Source organism: Akebia trifoliata, chromosome 12, assembly GCF_017979445.1.
Source record: "Akebia trifoliata isolate Shusen 1 chromosome 12, ASM1797944v1, whole genome shotgun sequence".
Classification (NCBI taxonomy): Eukaryota; Viridiplantae; Streptophyta; class Magnoliopsida; order Ranunculales; family Lardizabalaceae; genus Akebia; species Akebia trifoliata.
The window spans coordinates 5,092,317-5,110,785 of record NC_141386.1 but is presented as its reverse complement, the minus strand read 5'-3'; the positions used below and the strand labels follow the sequence as shown (position 1 = coordinate 5,110,785).

Sequence of the window (18,469 nt, the reverse complement as noted above, 5' to 3'; positions counted from 1 at the left end):
AGGGGGATCCGTCATTCATTCACTTGATGAGAATAACATTACAAGTATTTATAATTTATATTTCAGATTTTTTGTTTGATCCATCAAATCTCCAATTTATTCGAATCCAAAATTAACAGAAGAGATGGTAAAAATAAATTAATGCCTTCCAAGCCAGGCATTCAAAAACACTACAAATGTCTATTTGATCCTTGATGTGTAAACTCTCTCTCTGACATTTAAATAACTCTAAATTCTTTTGTTCAAACCACAGCAATGATTCTAAAAACTTTATAATCTATTAACCTGAAAAAAAAAAAAAAAAAAAAACATGTACAATGATGTTCAAGCTTCACAGGATAGATGAATTGGAAATGCAGGAAACCTCAGTAAACCACCAGATTCCATGCACTGGGAGGCTGAACAAAACATCTTCCATCTATTCCCAATTGATTGATTTAAGAGTGTGAGTCAGATATTTGAAGATAAACCATCTGGGTGTATCCATTGAATACAGAAGTCTCAAGTCTACTCAAACCAAGTCTTTGAAACAAACCAAACCTACCATCTTCAACGATTGGGGTTGGTGCACGGGCAGGGTCATACCTTGTTTGATGAGTAAGAGAAGGGCCAGCGACCGGTGGGAGTTCCCAATAGACGTCAAGAATCGATTCGACAAACCTGCTGTTCTTAAAATGTTGGGCAAAGGAAATTGGTTTATTGCTGTGGTTGAAATCATCCCGCACATGCCCTCGAACACCCCACCATGCTTCCCCTTCTCCACATAGTTCTTCTATGTCTACTGCTTTTTCCCAGAATTTCTTTCTTTTCTTCCTTATCCTAGCTTCATCACTGTCACTAAAGCAGCTATGTCCACCACCTGACAACCGGAAAAAAAAAAAAAAACACAAAATGCCACTTTAAAAGATGAAGTGGAGCAGCCCATTGCCCAAGCTTTGATATCATGTGCAAACTGATGTCTGACATCACATGTATATCCCTTTTTTTTTTTTTTTGATAAGTATATGTATATCCCTCCTTAATTAGACAATCATGGATTCTTTGTTTCAGACAATCTAAATAACAACTAAAGCTAGGATACATTACTCCAAAGCATTTGAAATTGAATTAGAAGATCATCGAGGAGCATAGTGAGCACGTACATATGGTTTAAACATGTCTATAAAAAAAAATCATATTCTAGAAATATGTTTTAAATCATGGTGGGTTCAAACATCGCGCAAAAATGTGAAATGTTCAACAATCCTGATGATTTGAACAAAAATTATCTGAACAACTCCATTAATATAATTTTGCTAAAAACTAGTGAATAAAAATTCTGCTTTTAAAAATTGAAGGATTCTTCTTTTTTTCGAGACCTTGGGAAGTGAGAGAAATGTTACGAAAACCCCAAATATAGCTTACATTAACTAGACTAGAGAAAGAATGAGATGAGCAGTATTACACTTATAAGTACTATATTATCACGGTTGCATGCAGTGTAGTTAAGGGTGAAAGGCGCACTTAAGGCATAAAGGCCTCCTAGGGCCTGAGGCGCACGCTTGACTAAAGTAAGGTACAATAAAATTAAAAAAATTAAAAAAATTAAAAAAATTAAAAAATTAAATAGTGAAAGTGGATCCTAAATATTTTACAATTATAACATTTATAAATGTGAACTTTTACAAACAAATTAAAGTATTCAACACTTCAAGAAGAAGAATGATCAAATAGTAAAAGAAAAAGAAGAGAGGAATAAGGGAAATAAAATAAGTAAAAGTAGGCCAACAACATGGCTATCAATGGGTGGGTTCTAGTCAAGCTTGGTTGAGCACTATCCAGACCTTAAAAAGGCGGGCTCAACCGTAGACTAGTCCAATACCCTTATCGGGTCAAAGTAAAAGTAAGTCCTAATAGGCTAGGGCTGAGTAAAAATCACCAAATGTAAAATTCAATATTTCTAATGGTAAAAAATTGAACTTTCCAAATAAATGTCATTTTATACCTAAAAAGTATACAATCAAATAAGAAATTAAAGTCTTAATTAAATAAATTAATTCATTTTTAATGAGGTGCACCGGATTAAGGCACCTTCGGTCCACCCAGCCTTGAGGCACACCTAAGGCGCACTAAGGAACTTGCCTTGACTACACTGGTTGTATGACATAATGTAAGCATTTTTTATTTCATATTTTTGTACTAAAATTGAGAACCTGAATTTCTCACTCGTCAATCAATTAATGTTTTAATTTATATTTTAACACTGTTTTTTCCTTTCACTCTGAACCTTTAAACTAGGATCACAATCTTGCCCTTTTTAGTGGCAAAGTTTGGTCATCCAAAGTATTGTTAACTATGAATAAGAGCTTGAATCCTAAGTTTCACACCTTCAAAAGATATCTCTATCACTGGTCTTTGGTGTCAGCATTAAGGTTCTAAACGCCTAAAATTAAAAACTTCAATGAAGGGTAAGGGTACTATTGTCAAATGCGATTAGGTCATTATGCCATTGCATAATTTTTTCTTAATGATCAAAATTCATTTCCTGATAATGCAGGGTATCCCAGTGTTGGACACTCGATTAGAGGGAGCAAACCCCTCTCGCTAGTTTTACCACTGTGACCAAAGGGGTCAAAATTTTAACTTTTAGGCAGAACTTTGTTTCTTTTTTAATTATTTATAAATATCCCTATTATCACTTCCCAATTCCTATAACATTCTAACTTATTTGCATTCTCATTTTAACTCAATTCTACTCTAATTTTAGTACTTGTTTAAGTACGAAGCTTTTAATTTTATTTCTTTTTAATAATCTAGCTACATTTTCTACGTCTTCACTCCTTAAATCATCTGCATCAAAGGTCAAGAAAACAAGAATGAAAATTCAAATGGCAAGATTAAAGTATTTCTACAACATTCAAGAAGCAAGATTTCATGTTTTTTACAATTTCTTTTTTTTTTTTCTTTCCTTCTTTCTTTTTTAATTTGAATTTACATATTCTTACAAACAAATTATACATGCAAATATAATAAATAATAATAATAATAAAAATAAAAAGATAACAAATTTTTACCCTAAAATTATTATAATATTTTCAGTTTTCCTTTTTTTTTCATTTTAATTTATAATATATATAAAAAAAAAAGAACAAAACCAAAATATTTTTGGGTGATATGCGACCAAATATGCTAATGTGTGATTGCATATGCCCACTACATATGCCGATTGCATATAACATTAGTTAAGAGCAGTGAAATTTTAAATGCTAAGCATAAGGCGAGGAGTTTCACTTGCCAAAGCCTTGAGAAATAAAACTCAAGGCATGAGACTCCTGAACTTTGACATTTTGCATAGATAAATTATTAAATTTTAAACAAATAGCAGAATTCCAACAAATGAGAAAAACATGGAAAATTCTATAATAATAATAATAAAAAATAAAAAAAGAAGAAATTTTCTATGACAAATCATAATTTCACATAACAAAGCTATGTTGATAAGATGTGTGGAGTGTTGTTCCCACGTCTTGGGTTCAAACCCACCTTCACTGGCTAACCACTAACCCTTACCTATAAAAATTAAAAATAAAAAAGTTTAATATTCAATTCTGGATTCCAACATCAAAATTAAATTAAATTATTTCTACATCCATATTTTTATAAGTCTAACTTCCCAAGTTTTAGTCTCCAAATAAAAATAAAACACCTAAAGTCTTACGATCATTATATCTAAAAAAAGCATAACACCACTCTAGACTATAGGAAAAAAGCGTAGAAACAAATTTTGTGTAGAGAGAAATAGAAATAGGGAAGAAAAAAAAAATGGAAGAAGAGTAAGAGATCGCTAAAGTTGCAAACTGACTAGGGACACATGGTGATTATGGCCAAAAGAAATGATATAATACAGATAGTTAAGGACCTTTTAACAAATTAAATGTTATCATAATATAAGGCAACTTTATAATTATAAGGATTATTATGTAATGAAACTACACCCACACCCACACCCACACCCACACCCACACCCATCCACACACACGCACACACACACACACACGCACACACACAGAGTCCCAATAAGAAGTACACTTTGGTTAGAAAATGGGTGACAGGCGTGATCCTCCCCTAAGGAGTAATGTTTTTTGTTTTGTAAGTATCAATTTTATTAAGAAAAGCAAAGAATGTACATCAGGTAGTCGAGGTGACCAACCCGGGAAACAAGGAAAAGAAAAAATAAGAAACTACTTGAGCAAGCAGACTCCCACCTAAACATGAACTCCTCAAAATGAACACCTCTGAACTCAAAAAACAATTTACACAACAAAAAAATAATAATAATAACAGCCCGAGAATATTCAATTTAAAATCCTAAAGAGGATTCCACTCCTTGGAACACTCTCTTGTTCCTCTCCAACGAGATCTCCTAGCACAGAGCGAATGGAAGGAATCTCCAAAGAATTCTTTTCCTAGCACGAAAACAGGTTTGATCCCAACTTTGCAATAGCAACAAAACTGAATTTGGCATGACCCAAATGATTTCAAAGAGTGCTAGAAAGTGAAACCAAAGTGCTGAAGAAATAGGGCACTGTAGTAACATATGGTCCACAGACTCCCCACAAGATTTGCAAGAAAAACAAAAGTTTAACATTATTGGAAATATTCTAGTTATTTTAGCTCTAGTTGTTATTTAGATATAGCTTTTATTTATTTCTGATTTGTAAGAGCAGTTTTGTCTTTTGATTATTTTATTATTATAAATTCCTGTCAAGCTTTCAGATTGAGACTTGATAATTACTTTTCCATAATTCTTGGTATCAAAGCTCTAGAGGACCCATTGACTCCTCCTTGGGTTTTCCTCTTCGAATTTTGAGGCCTTGTACTCTCTCTCTCTCTCTCTCTCTCTCTCTCTCTCTCTCTCTCTCTCTCTCTCTCTCTCTCTTACATTAACCTTCCAGATCTTGAAGACCCAATAACCTAGCGAGAGCTTCGTTAGGAGGTCTCCCATTCGGGTGTCTTTTTTCCTGTTTCGGTTCATGATCTTTTAATCACACGTTGCGATAAGGATTGTGCAAGGTATCACATGCTGCGATAGAGTTTCTGCACTATGTTTCTACCCCTTGATAGGGTTTTTTTGCCTGGCAATAGGCTTGTTTAAAGTTACCCCAGCCTGCGATAAGGATTGTTAGGGTTGTCTACCCTTGCTGTACTGCATGGTGATTTGCGACAACAAGAAGGGGTGGAGTTTTGTGCCTGCAATAGTACAAGACAGCAGTTTGGTGATCCACAACAGCAACTAGTGTGCTGTTTGGTGTCTGCAACAGTAGCTGGGAAGATTTTCTGGTTCTATGACAGCAATAAGGGCTGTTTTGGTGGTCTGCGACAGCAATAGGTGCTGTTTTTTGGCTGCCTACAACTGGGCTGGTGGCTGTTTGGTGGTCTGCACAACACCATAGCCCTGCTGGGTGGTCTGTGACCCCAGTTTGGGGGATTGTGACAGCAACAAATTGCTGCTAGGTACGACTCTATTTTGGTGGCCTCTTGGTGGTTGTTTGGTGGTCTGCACAGCACCACAGCCTTGTTTGGTGATCTGCGAATCCAATTTGGGGGCTTCATGGGGGCCTACAACAGTGGTTTGCTTTGTTTTGCTATGTGTTTGTGGACTAGGAGCTATATTGTTTGAGTTGTGTAAAAGTTTGCAACAACAACAACAATGTTGTGTGGGTTATTGATCTTCCTGTTTTTATCCATTTATCGTTGAGAGTTGTAATTGCGACAATCTTAGTCTTGGTTCGTGAGACTCTATTTGGGTAGTAGAGGCAAATTTGGATTACTTTTGGGTACTGTTACTACTCATTGTGGCTGAGGGAGTCGTTTTATTTGTAGTCTTTGTGAAAGGACTGTCCATGAGAAGATCCGATGCTTTCCGCTTTATCCTCATTTGAAGAATTGGACTGCCACTCCTTCTTTGGGGCATTTTGCTCCCCATACTGCCACTATGGATTCCTCACTAATTCCCACCATTGCTTCTCCTGGAACCATTTATTTACAGCAGCTTCAGACACAGATTGCCACTTTTGTTCGTGATTAGATTCGTACTCGCTCATCTTTGATTGTGGCCTAAGGTATATCTTCTGCATTGCATGTCACTCAGTCTGGTCTAGCTCCCCTGACATGAGTTATTAATTCTGGTGCCTCTAATCACATGACTAGTGAGTCTAACCATTTCACTTCATCTATTTTTCTTAATACTCATAGGGAGGCTCGCCTTGCTGATGGGTCCCTTACACCTATTCACAGCAAGGGTACCATCCCCTTATCATCCGGTATTTCTCTTGACTCTGTGCTCCATGTTCCTCACCTATCTCTTAATCTTTTGTTTGTGAATAGTCTTAACAAATGCAATTTTGACCATAACGCTTTTTTAAAAGCAATTCTAGTAGCTACAGCTATCAGTAACCGTAAAAGCAGACAATGTTATCAAAGAGCACCTACTAAGTATTTTAAGGTTTGCCACTGTTAGTAACCCGATTAGTAAATGAGGAAGGTTAGTGGCTCACAAGCAAGTGTCGCTAGTATTCATCTGCTTAAATACGCAACCAAATTACCTTGTGCACTAACTCATAAAATCAAGTATAAAAAAAAAAAACTTTTTCTTTTACTTATTGAAGGTCTTTAATTATATAGCTAGACAACTTTTAAAAGAAAATGCTCATTTTAAAATTTCTAATAACGGAAAAGAGCCCCTTCTTTGAGTTCAAGCGAGCGATGAATTTTATGTATAGTTATTGGAGAATGTGTATCCTACAACAACAAAATTTGTATTATTCATTTGGGATACTTGTGCAACCTAGCTTCCAAAAAGCAGGGGAAATACGTTTTCCAATTATTTTCCACTCTCTCTCTTCCCCCACCATTTCCCTAGATGAAAATGTGTACTTTGTCTTAGGGGTGCAACTTGATTCGATTTGGTTCGGTTTGGAGCCAAATTAGAACTGAACCAACTTAAGTCGGTTTTATTATATGAGAACCGAACTGAATTGCAATAGAGCTGAACCAAACCAACCTTAATTCGGTTTGGTTCAATTCTATGGGTTGCTAGAAGCTTGACATAAATTCAGTTTGGTTCAGTTCTATGAGTTGCCGTAAACCATGAGAGAGAACTTGAATGTGTTGTCGTGCTAAAGTGGCTTGTAGAAATCTGATTTATTGATAATTCTTGGATGAATATTACATGAACCTTGGTAGGATATTTATAGGGATTACATCAATCAAGATAAGGAAACTAGCCTAGCATAACTATTCTAATTTATTAAAACTTCCTAATGTAGAATATCCTAATTGATATTACTACATATATTATTCTCCAACACTACCTTCCTTTTGAGATAGGGTATCTCATGTATCATAATATGATGCATCATGATATTTTGAAGAAAGAGTATGCAATTGGTTCAATTGAATAACTGCTCTTGATCTCACAAAAAAATTAATGATAGAATGCCGCAAACAATTGCTCAAGCTTTAGAGTGGTCACCGCCTGTCTGTGATGTCCATCACTATCGCATCCCGCTCATTTTGAGTCTGTCGGAGCTGGTGGCACACTAAATCAGGTTTGCCGTAATCTCTCCCGAAAGCATACAAATTAATATTGCATGGTTTAAATAAAAAATGTCTCATTGAGGAAATTTTAAATAAAATGATAATTGAGATCGTGAAACTTGAGTTTTTAGACTAGGGAGGTTGGTAAAAACACAAATAAAGGTAGGATTTTTCTTGAAAGAAACAATAATAGTAGTGAAGAAGGGGAAAAAAAAAGAATTTATGTTTGGCGATGGCATCACTGAAGAAACGGTGCACCAAGATCAATGTACTCAGTGAAACTTGAGCTTTGATACCATATAGAAATCTGATTTATTGATAATTCTTGGATGAATATTACATGAACCTTGGTAAGATATTTATAGGGATTACATCAACCAAGATAAGGAAACTAGCCTAACATAAATATTCTAATTTATTAAAACTTCCTAATGTAGAATATCCTAATTGATATTACTACATATACTATTCTCCAACACTACCTTCCTTTTGAGATGAGATACATTGATATGATACAATGTATCTCATGTATCATAACATGATGCATTATGTTCTCTTACATGCTGACTCACTAGAGTTGAAAGGCAGCCACAACAAGTTTTGCAATGCAAAAATATTCTAGGGTTTTCACCTAAACACCAAACAGCCTTGCACAAGGACATATATATATATATATATATATATATATATATATATATATATAGAGAGAGAGAGAGAGAGAGAGAGAGAGAAGAGGTGGGGGAGAGAGAGAAGAGGAGACAAGAGAGAGCGATCTGACTTTGAGTTGTTCTTTTTGTTAAAGTCAGCAAAGAAGTAATATAATAGAATAATGAGTTGAGAGAGAGAGAGAGTGATTTGACCTTTGTATTTAAGTTTATAAAATTACGAGACATGAAAAAGAGAGATTTGACTTTGAATTTCCTTTTTCATTTATGTTTCCAATGAAGTGATATAATATTATATAATTTATATTTATAACATTTGCATATTTTCGATTCTCGGTTTGGTTCGATTTTTTACAATGTCTAAACTGAGAACCGAACTGAATCTATTGATTCCTCAATTTTTTAACTTGGAACTAAACCGATAGTCGGTCCAAACCGAACCAAGACCAGCCCAAAACTCACGGTTTGGTTTTGTTTGGTTCGGTTCTATTTAACAAATCAAAAGTACAATCCCAGTTTAAATGACTCTTCTTACGCTTTCTATGCATACTTCTATTACCTATAGAAATATTTCGTGACTAAAAGCAAATGACTGTATAACCCTCTACATTTAATAACTCGCAATAAACCCTACCTACATTATATTGCATATAAATAGGGAGGATATTTCACTCCTTGCTATTCAGACTATTTAAAAAGTCAAAAAAAAAAAAATAATAATGCATAAAATGTATGATTGGGTAGGTAGATTTGTAGCTAGAAAACAAAAGAAGAAAAGAAAGAGTATCATTCAACCAATCTTAAACCTGTATCCCACTCTAGCAAAAATGATTTTGTGCAATGGACATATCATGGAATACAAGGCATCCATGCATCATATATGACCTAGATTAACAAAAATGTAAAATAGAAGAGTGTGCACCTCTTATGTAAAACTGGTCACATATTTGCCTCAAGGAATAGTGATCACCGGTTCCAGTATCATAGTTATCCTCAAAAACAAGATGCCGGAAGCCAGCTTTTAGTGCTTGTTTCACTCTAATCATTCCAAGGACAAAGAAAGTAACTCACCAATCAGGAAAGACAAGATTGGTGAGAGTGTAGATTATAATCATTACAAGTTCTAACAAGTCAATTATAAATGTGTGTAAGTAATCTTCTAGTAATTTAGACATAGAATGTACCTTTTGAGCTCATTTTGATGGTCATCAAAGAAGATAAGAACCCGATTGAAATCAGAAACCCCATGTTTCTTCATCACATTCCTCCAATCCATGCTTCCGAAATCCACGAAGTCCTTTCCCGCGAAATAAGTGCAATTACCATCTACATAAGCAGGCCCCTTCCTCAAATACTTCTCGGGGTGTCGGGGTGAAAGTGAAACAATGGGAGTCTCTAGCATTGCTTGTCGAAGAACCCATGTGGAGTGACCCTTGAAAGCACCACTTTCGATCATCAAATCTGGTTTGAGCCACCGAGCAATGAACCAAAGTCCAAAACTGTGGTCGAAACCCATCCCATACATGTTGTTTTTTATTGGACGGGTTTCGTAGATAGGCACAAACTCTTCCAAGCCCTTTAGCAAATCCTTCGATGTCCATTCGACCGATTTTCCGTGTTTCGATCTGCCTTTTGCCAAGGAGAAGAATTAAATGAAACGTTCAGCTTAAGAAATCAATGATTTGGCACTCAAATTCACTCATGTATATTAATTAACTCAAATCCATGGTTTTAAAAATCGTATGAGATTCAATGTGAATCATCCTCCACATTGACTCATCAAAGATCTAATGACTCGGCCAATATTTTTAAAATATTATCTGAGTCAACCAAATTTTAAAAATTTTTTGACAAAAATAATTTAAATATTTATTATCTTAGTGAAATATGATAATGAGACAAAAGATCTTCCAATCCACCTCATATTTAATATATAAAAAAATTACAAGTATTTCAATATAAATATTGGTTAATGAATAATTACAAATTGAAGTGCTAACTTAGCTAAGTGTTAAGACTTGTGGAGTGTTGTTCCCACGTCCAAGGTTCAAACCCCCTCGAACCCAACTTCATTTGCTAACTACTAACCTTATACCTATAAAAAAAATTTAATAATAATAATAATTACGAATTGAATTGAAGGGTTTATCTCATCCTAGACCAGAAGACTTGGGTGAATCAACTCGGTGTTGGTGGAGGCATCAAAATTGAAAAATCAATGATACAGCACTCAACTCACTCCTTTGAGATGAGTCAACTCAAACCTATAAGTTTTCTAAGACCATAGTTTCACTCTCGTCCGAGTTTGAGATGACTTGCTAAATGAGTGGGATATTCAATGTGAATCATCTCGCACAATTGACAACCACTATAAATAGTCGATATTTTGAAAATCATGGTCGAATCAGTAGAACTAGGCCGAAGAGTCAATTGTGTTTTTTTGTATTTTTTATAATTTCAAAAATATGAACTTGTGACTAATTGTCTTTTAGTCCACCTTATTTTATATATATATAAATAAAAATAAAAACTTTATAATTATTTGTATATAAAGATATACTGACTGATAAATAAATGTAAACCTACACAGTGACCAAATCACTTAAAAAATATAGAGCTTCTACAAAAACAGCAACTTTTACTCATTAAAATTTCAAAAGGATTGGTGCGCTGTTAGTAAAATTCGGTGTGCCTGTGGAATCTCAACAAAAATGAAAAACTACAAAACCTAGTAAAACTCAAATTAATTGAAACATGATCTATTCAGATCTAATAAAAACCCTAGAATTACAAAATTAAAACTAAAAAATTCAAAGATCAGAGAGAAAAATACTTACACCAGGGCACGCCAAGGGTTCCGAAATCAGAATCAAGACCTTCGATGCCGAAGAAGTTCATATGAGAGTAATACGGTTCGTTCGAAGAGAAGCAAATGAGATTTCGAGAGAACAAGACGATGACGATGATGAGAAGGAACAGAAAGATAAGGATACAAGGCCAAAACCCCCATATTTTGCTGATTTGCTTCGATGCTCTAATGGAGAAAGACACATTCTTTCTGGTTTTCGGTTCTTCGTCTTCGTCTCCTTCTTCGCTAAATTGCGCAGTTCTACTGCGCAGAGAGAGTACTCTCTCAAGCATCTTTGCAACCAAAGTTTATTGGTTCGGTAAAACAGAACTTCTCTTTAAGAACTTGAGGGTATAATGGGAATGATGAAAAATAAGTTACTTGGAAAACTAGGGCATAAAATGGGTCGGATCTAAATGTATCCATATTCTGTTCCCGGATTTTTATATGATGTGGATTTGGATCCAGATTCAAGTCGGATCCTTCCCCAACTAAGACCATATTTGGATCTAACTCAAGTCAGGTCGGATAATTCTAGAATGTTCCGCTTTTTTTTCCTTATTTTATTTTTTTTTTTTTTCAAGTTTATAATTAGAATAGGTTTTTTATTGTATCATTATCCTATTTCATTTTATATGAATCCATGTTGCAAAAAAGAAGTCGAAAATGATATTTTGAAAATTTAAAAAATAAAATTTTCTAAGTAATATACATTCAAATCTGGGTGGATCTTGGGAAAGATTTGTATCCAACTTGAATCTGAGTCTGGTCAAGGGATATTAAATCATATTCAACCCATTTTTTAATTTGGATATTCCAAGGATCCAAACCCACTAAAATTAATTTTCAGATCATTCGGATTTTGGGGTCAAGTTCGACCTATTTTAGATTTTGGCAAATTGGTTAATGAACCAAATTGTCAATCCCATCCGCTACAACCCAACTGAAAACAAGGGTTAGTCTTAATCTTGAGTTCATATAGTTAGGGGTGTCAATGGGTTGGTTTCGATTCAATCTTAAAGGAATTTGTAACTCAAACCATTATAAATTTTTTTTTTATTCTTGTTCTTGCTGTTTTTTATGTCACATTGTGATTAAAATTTTTGGAAAAGAATATTGGAGAGCACCAACTAAAGCAATCATTGCTAGATTGCTTGTCATAAGGGACGAGCGTGGATTTCCTGAGACATTGGGAAGTTTGGATTGCATGCATTGGAGTTGGAAGAACTGTTCAACAGCATGGCATGACACATATTAATTTTCACTAAAATAAATGATCAAACATTCCATTGAGGTAGGATCTCCGACTAACATCTCATATAGTATTGTCGTTGATAATCGTTCATCATTGATAAGTCATTTGACATAATTTTGTCTTCCTTCCTTTGCTTTCTTTCTTCATTTCTTTGTTCTAATTCCAATTTCTCATATTCCATTTCAAATTTTTTTTGCTCATTTGATCTCATTCATTATAGCCAGCATACTAAGATGTGCTTGTCTCTTGGAAGGCTTCAATTGTTTATCATCTTTAGAATAACCAGTATTTCATTCATTTTGACATTTTGGGAGACTACATTCTCTGTGATTTTATTGAACTCATTTTTTTTCTTACCTTTTGCTTTCTCAACCTTTCTTCCCCTTGACTTTTTGTTGGAGTTTCCGTTGATAACATGTTCTGGATCTGTAGGTGAGTTAAAAGAAATTGGGGTAGAAGGGAGAGAGCTGGAGGGACTAGTGCCATCAAACAAATTCCTTGTAATATTTCGATTTTTGGGAACATTCATTGTCATTGCCACCCATTGACTAGTATTCTTAAGTATCTTCCAACAATTTTCAAACTTGAATTATTTCCCTTCAGTCGATTAATACAATTATTTCACCTCGGAGATTTAAAAATATTTCAAATTTAAGAAAATTAAAAATTAATATAAATGTAAATTACTTATTCTGTCTCTTTTCACAAAGTTGATTTGAGTCCTAGTTTCGTGCTAAGCAAGGTACCTACAAAACTTGGACGTCACTTTATTTATCATCGACTAACGATTCATCAATAACACCTCGGTTCTTAAAATTTGAAATCCGAATAAAATTATTATAATGCTAAAAAATTTGTAGTCAAAATGATTCTTTTGATTGACAATTGTTGTAGACAAGATCTTGTGATATCGCTAACCATATGTTGTACAAGACAATGTCTTCTTCAACTGGAAATGACGGACCACGTGCTGCTCAAGCATTTTGCGAGTGAGCCCTTTTTTAGAAGAGAAAAAGTTTAGAAAGAAGATAAATTAGATTAAAAAAAACTCGATGTAAATGTAGAAATAAAATTAAATGAATATGTGCAAATATATGAATGTGTTTTAAATGGTAGAATGTGGCTGGAATAGCAACTCTGTCAACTTGACCCTACATTACAAATCTGATCAGATGGTCACTATGCTTGGAGAGATCAAAGAGGGGCCCCAGGTTTTGCTGACAGTAGTGTATGGGCATAATAAGAAGCAAGAAAGGAAAAAGGGGTTGGCAAGAGCTTGAATGCATTGCAGCCCATGTTGACTTGCCTTGGTTGGTGATGGAAAAGACCTTGTCGATTGTATGCGGAGGACTGGCCTTATGGATTTAAAGTGAGAGGATGTCACCTCCCATGGTGCAACAAATAGGATAACAGAAGGATCTTTTTGAAAATTGATAGGGTGCTTACCAACATCAATTGGGTAAAGGCCTTCAATTGTTCTGAAGCTGAATTTCATCCTTCTGGGATCTCAGATCATAACCCAATGAGGTGTGGCTTGGGTCCTAATAGCCACAACAAGATGAAGCGTTTCAGGTTCTTTAATTTTTGGGACGAAAACAAGAGTTTTCTTGATTTGGTGAGAGCTAGTTGGGGAGTTCCATTGAGAGGGAACCTAATGTATAAAGTTGTTTTAAAGCTTAAAAAAGCCGAAGTCTGTTCTAAAAGCTTGGATCTCCCAAAACTTTGGAGAAGACAAAACCTTCAAACAACTTGAGGAGAATCCAAAGGGCCATTCAAGACCAGCCTTTAACCAGACCTTGGCTTAAAAAGAAAAGAGAGTAGCTAATTTTGACTATGAAGTAGCTAGAAGAGAGGAAACTGCCACTAGATAGCAATCCAAAATTAATTGGTTGAACTTGGGGGAACACTCCTTTTTCCACAAATCCCTTTTGGCTAGAAGAACAAGAAATAAAATCTCTTCCTTAAGAGATAGGGGGAATTGGCTTGAAGAGGAGAAAGATATGGAGGAAGAGCTTCTCGACTTCTATAAGAATCTATTTGGGACCACCTCTTGTCATCAGCATATTGGTTATGAAGTTCAAATGAAGAGATTTGACGAAGATTCTGCTGTCGAGTTAGTTAAGCCTGTGAGTGACGATGAAATCAGTGGAGTCAGTTTTTCATTGGACGAAGACAAAACCCCTGGGTCTGATGGCTATACTGCTTATGTCTTCCAAAAAACCTAGAGCATCATCAGGACTGATGTGGTAGTTGTTGTCCTTTACTACTTCTAGAGAGGAAAACTTGTCAAACAAATGAATGCAACAACGATTACCCTTGTCCTCAAAATTGAAAGACCTGTCTCTCCGGATGAATTCAGATCTATTACATCTTGCAATGTGCTCTATAAGTGTGTGTTGAAGATCTTAGCCAACAGATTCAAAGGCATCCTCAACCTTTATTAAAGGTAGGTCCATTAGAGACAACATTATGTTGTCCCATGATCTGGTAAGGAATTTCCAATGGGATAAGGGAGACCCATAGTGTGTTTCCAAAGTAGACTTCAAAAAAGCTTATGACTCAGTTGCATGGGAAGCGATTATTTTCTACCATGAAAATATGAACTTCACAAAAAACTTCATAGCATGAATCTGGAGTTGCATGTCTTCTCCCATGTACCTTGTCTGCATTAATAAGAGCCTCAAAGGATACTTCCCAGGCAAGAGGGGGATTCGTCAAGGTGAACCCATTTCCCCTACCTATTCGTACTTGTGATGAAGTTGCTCTCGGCCCAGCTGATGGACCTTTCCCAATTAGGCAAGCAGGAGCACATGTCCAAGTACAAAGACCCAAAGATAAACCACCTAATTTTTGTCGACAATCTACTAGTCTTCTTCAAAGGCACCCATAAGTCAGCCAAAACCCTCAAGGATGCTCTTTCTTGGTTTGGCAAGTTCACTGGCCTTGAGATGAACCTTGACAAGAGCAACATATTCTGCTATGGTATTGGAACAGTTGAAAAAGAAAAGATCAGTCAAATTCTGCAACTCAAGGAAGGCTCCCTTCCTATTAAATACCTAGGGGTCCCCCCTCATTTCGTCAAGGCTTAAGTTCGATGATTACTAACCCCTCATCTCTAAGATCACCAACAGAATCAAATCTTGGTAGGTGAGGTTCCTCTCCCTAGTTGGGCATATGGAACTGATCAAGTCTGTCCTTGGTAGCATGCAAGTGTATTGGATGAGTGAGCTAATGCTTTTGAAGAAGGTCTTAAAAGGCATAGAAAGCATCTGTTCTAACTTTTTTTGGTCTTGGGCCGAATATGGTAAACAAAATGCATTGTCTTAGCTAGAACAGGGTAATAAAGGATAAAATGGAAGGAGGGTTGAGATTTCGAGACTTGGAGCTTCAAAATAAAGTAGGCATTACGATACAAATATGGGACATTGCTGCCCACAGGGACAACATTTGGGTTACTTGGGTCTACAATAACCTCATAAAAGGTGATCATTTCTACATTATGCCGATTGCGACAGATGCTTCTTGGATGTGGAGGAAGAACCTCCAAAACAAGGAAACTGTTAATCACTTAGTGTTGCATAGAATAAGGGATGGGGGGATACTTTCATATGACTCGACCCTTGGTCTACAGAAGGAATCTTACTGCACAACCCCCAGATTGAAGCTTCATACGACTCCATGTTGCATACAGAAGCTAAAGTGAGTAGCATTATTAACCAAGACAACTGGATTCTTCCCATGCACTTTGCTGCTAGCGTTGGAGACAGGTGGGGGCAAATCCAACTGTTAGAAATGGATGGCTCAGAGAAAGACAAAGTCATATGGCAACTTGATTCAGAAGTACTTTCACAATGAAGTCTACTTACAAGGACATTACGATATCTAGACCTTTGGTGAGATGACACAACATTGTATGGTTCCCTAACAATATCAAGACACATAGTGCCATGACCTAGCTACTACTCAGCAAAGGTTTCAAAACCCAAGACAGATTGGTGGAAAGATGTATCATCTAAGAATCTTGATGTTGTTTATGTAGGAATGCTTTCGAAAATGAAGACCACATTTTCCTAGGGTGCAACTTCTCATATGAGTTATGGCAAAGAATCCTAAGGAGGTCTAACATCAACCATTCCAACATAAGTTGGAACACTGGAGTTACTTGGCTATGCAACTACCTTGAAGGTAAATCCCTAAGCACCTTGATTAAAAAGCTTGCTCTTAATGTTTTTGTCCACCATATTTGACTTGAGAGATGTTGAAGATTATTTCAGAATAGTTTTAACCCTCATAATCTCCTCGAGGCCTTTATCATTAGAGAAGTTCAGCTCAGAATCAAAACCCAAGATATGGCCTTAGAGGACAATGCTTCAACTAGAGATCTAATGGCCTCCTGACAAATCTTCTTGAGGTTCGAAATAAAAGTGCCCATAAGGTGTACATGAATATAACCCCCAGAAGGCTTTCACGTGCTGAATTTTGATGCCCCCTAAAGGAGATAAAGGGAGGGGAAGGGGAGATTTTGAGAAATAGTAGAGCCAACACCATTAAGGCTTTTGCTAAGAACACTCAAGCCAAAACTATTCTCTTCCATGAACTGCAAGCTATACTTAAAAGGTATGATTATGATAGGCATCCTCTCGGTGCAAGTCAGGGCAGATTGGAATGTGGTTAGATTGCATCAATGAGATTAGTAAAGTTTCGTGGAGGGTGGTAGGCCTCGTCAAAGCCATAAGATTGAAAGTTATCTTCTTCCAAAGAACTATCTTCAGTTTTTGTTATAGAAAATGTAATCAAGTAGCTGTTTTTCTTATTTCTTGGCTAAATTCGATAGGTAGAGTGTTGCTTAAGCCGTTGGACTTGCTAAGTGAACTTAGGAACATCACATGTAAGGATGCAAGAGGTTTTGCCTATGACAGGTTATAATTCCTTTTTTTTTTTGGTTGGGGGTCTGCCTAACCCCCATTTAATCTTTAAAAAAAAATAATTGTTGATTATAACGTTAATTTCCAGCTCTTCAGAAAATTAGATTATTTTTGTCATTTAGCGACGGATGTGATGTTTGAAGAGTGAAGACAAACTCTTCAAATTTGAAGTGTTTGAAACTTAAAGTTATTTTGAATTTAACGTTTAACTATGCATTGGAGACACCACGCTTCCAATTTGACTTTATGGCGTAGTGTTGAAGATTCTCTAACTAAGACTTATGTTATATGTACATAACTATAAAATTTATAAATTATAATTGAAATATAATAAATACTCTCATACAAGAAATATTATATCTAGAATCTTTCTTCACGAACTAAGTAATTGGGGATTATATAATATAATATTTTCATTAACATTAAATAATGCATCGACAAATGATATAATAATTAAGTATATTAGAAATACAATTCATTTGTCATGTGATGGTCAATTTTTTTTGTAAGATGTTGTCATATAATTAATTTAATTGTACAAGATAGATTAAAAATAATTAATCTTCAATAAAATCTTTAATTTATATATGTACATCTACATCACAAGTTCTAGATTTTTGACAACTATACAAATTTATAGTATAAAAAGTAAAAAAATTTAATGAACGTAAAAAATCAATTGAATTCTACATATTTGATATTCGATACTATAATTTCATACCAATTTTTTTAATAAAATATAAATCAATAATATCGAGAAACAATTGAAATTTGGCCAAAATATTTAGAGTTCTTTTGAAAGTTTTTAATAATCTTGCATTAGCTTTTTTTTATTTATTTATTTTATAACGTCATCATTAGTTATGCATAATTTAGTTGATATAATAATAGTTTTTCAACAATATTGAAAAAATTAATCATATAGATTGATTATTGAACCAGTGGAAATTAAATTTAAAAAAATATTGAAAAAATCCTTTTAGAATTTATGGAATAGCTTATATATTAGATCTTAAGTTTAAATTAGATGAATTAGATATTGTGACGCCCCGCCAAACGCTAACACAAATCCCAAGACCACCTCGAGACACTAGATGGCGCCTCGAAATTTCGGCATGATCTCCTTTGTTTATGTTAGTGTTCCACGGAACTCAAACCTGATAAAATAATAAACAAACCAATCCTGTATATAACTTGT

General features: G+C 35.1%; 1 protein-coding gene across 1 annotated transcript; it reads right to left on the bottom strand.

Moving 5' to 3' along the window:
* Positions 1 to 399: 399 nt before the first annotated feature.
* Positions 400 to 11,415, bottom strand: LOC147388751 (uncharacterized). The gene is made up of 4 exons (XM_086418467.1): positions 11,081 to 11,415; positions 9,428 to 9,872; positions 9,166 to 9,281; positions 400 to 859 (listed from the first exon to the last, which is right to left on the bottom strand). Exons 1-4 carry the CDS (start codon positions 11,382 to 11,384, stop codon positions 438 to 440), a joined length of 1,287 nt encoding a protein of 428 aa, XP_086274593.1. The 5' UTR covers positions 11,385 to 11,415; the 3' UTR covers positions 400 to 437.
* Positions 11,416 to 18,469: the final 7,054 nt, after the last annotated feature.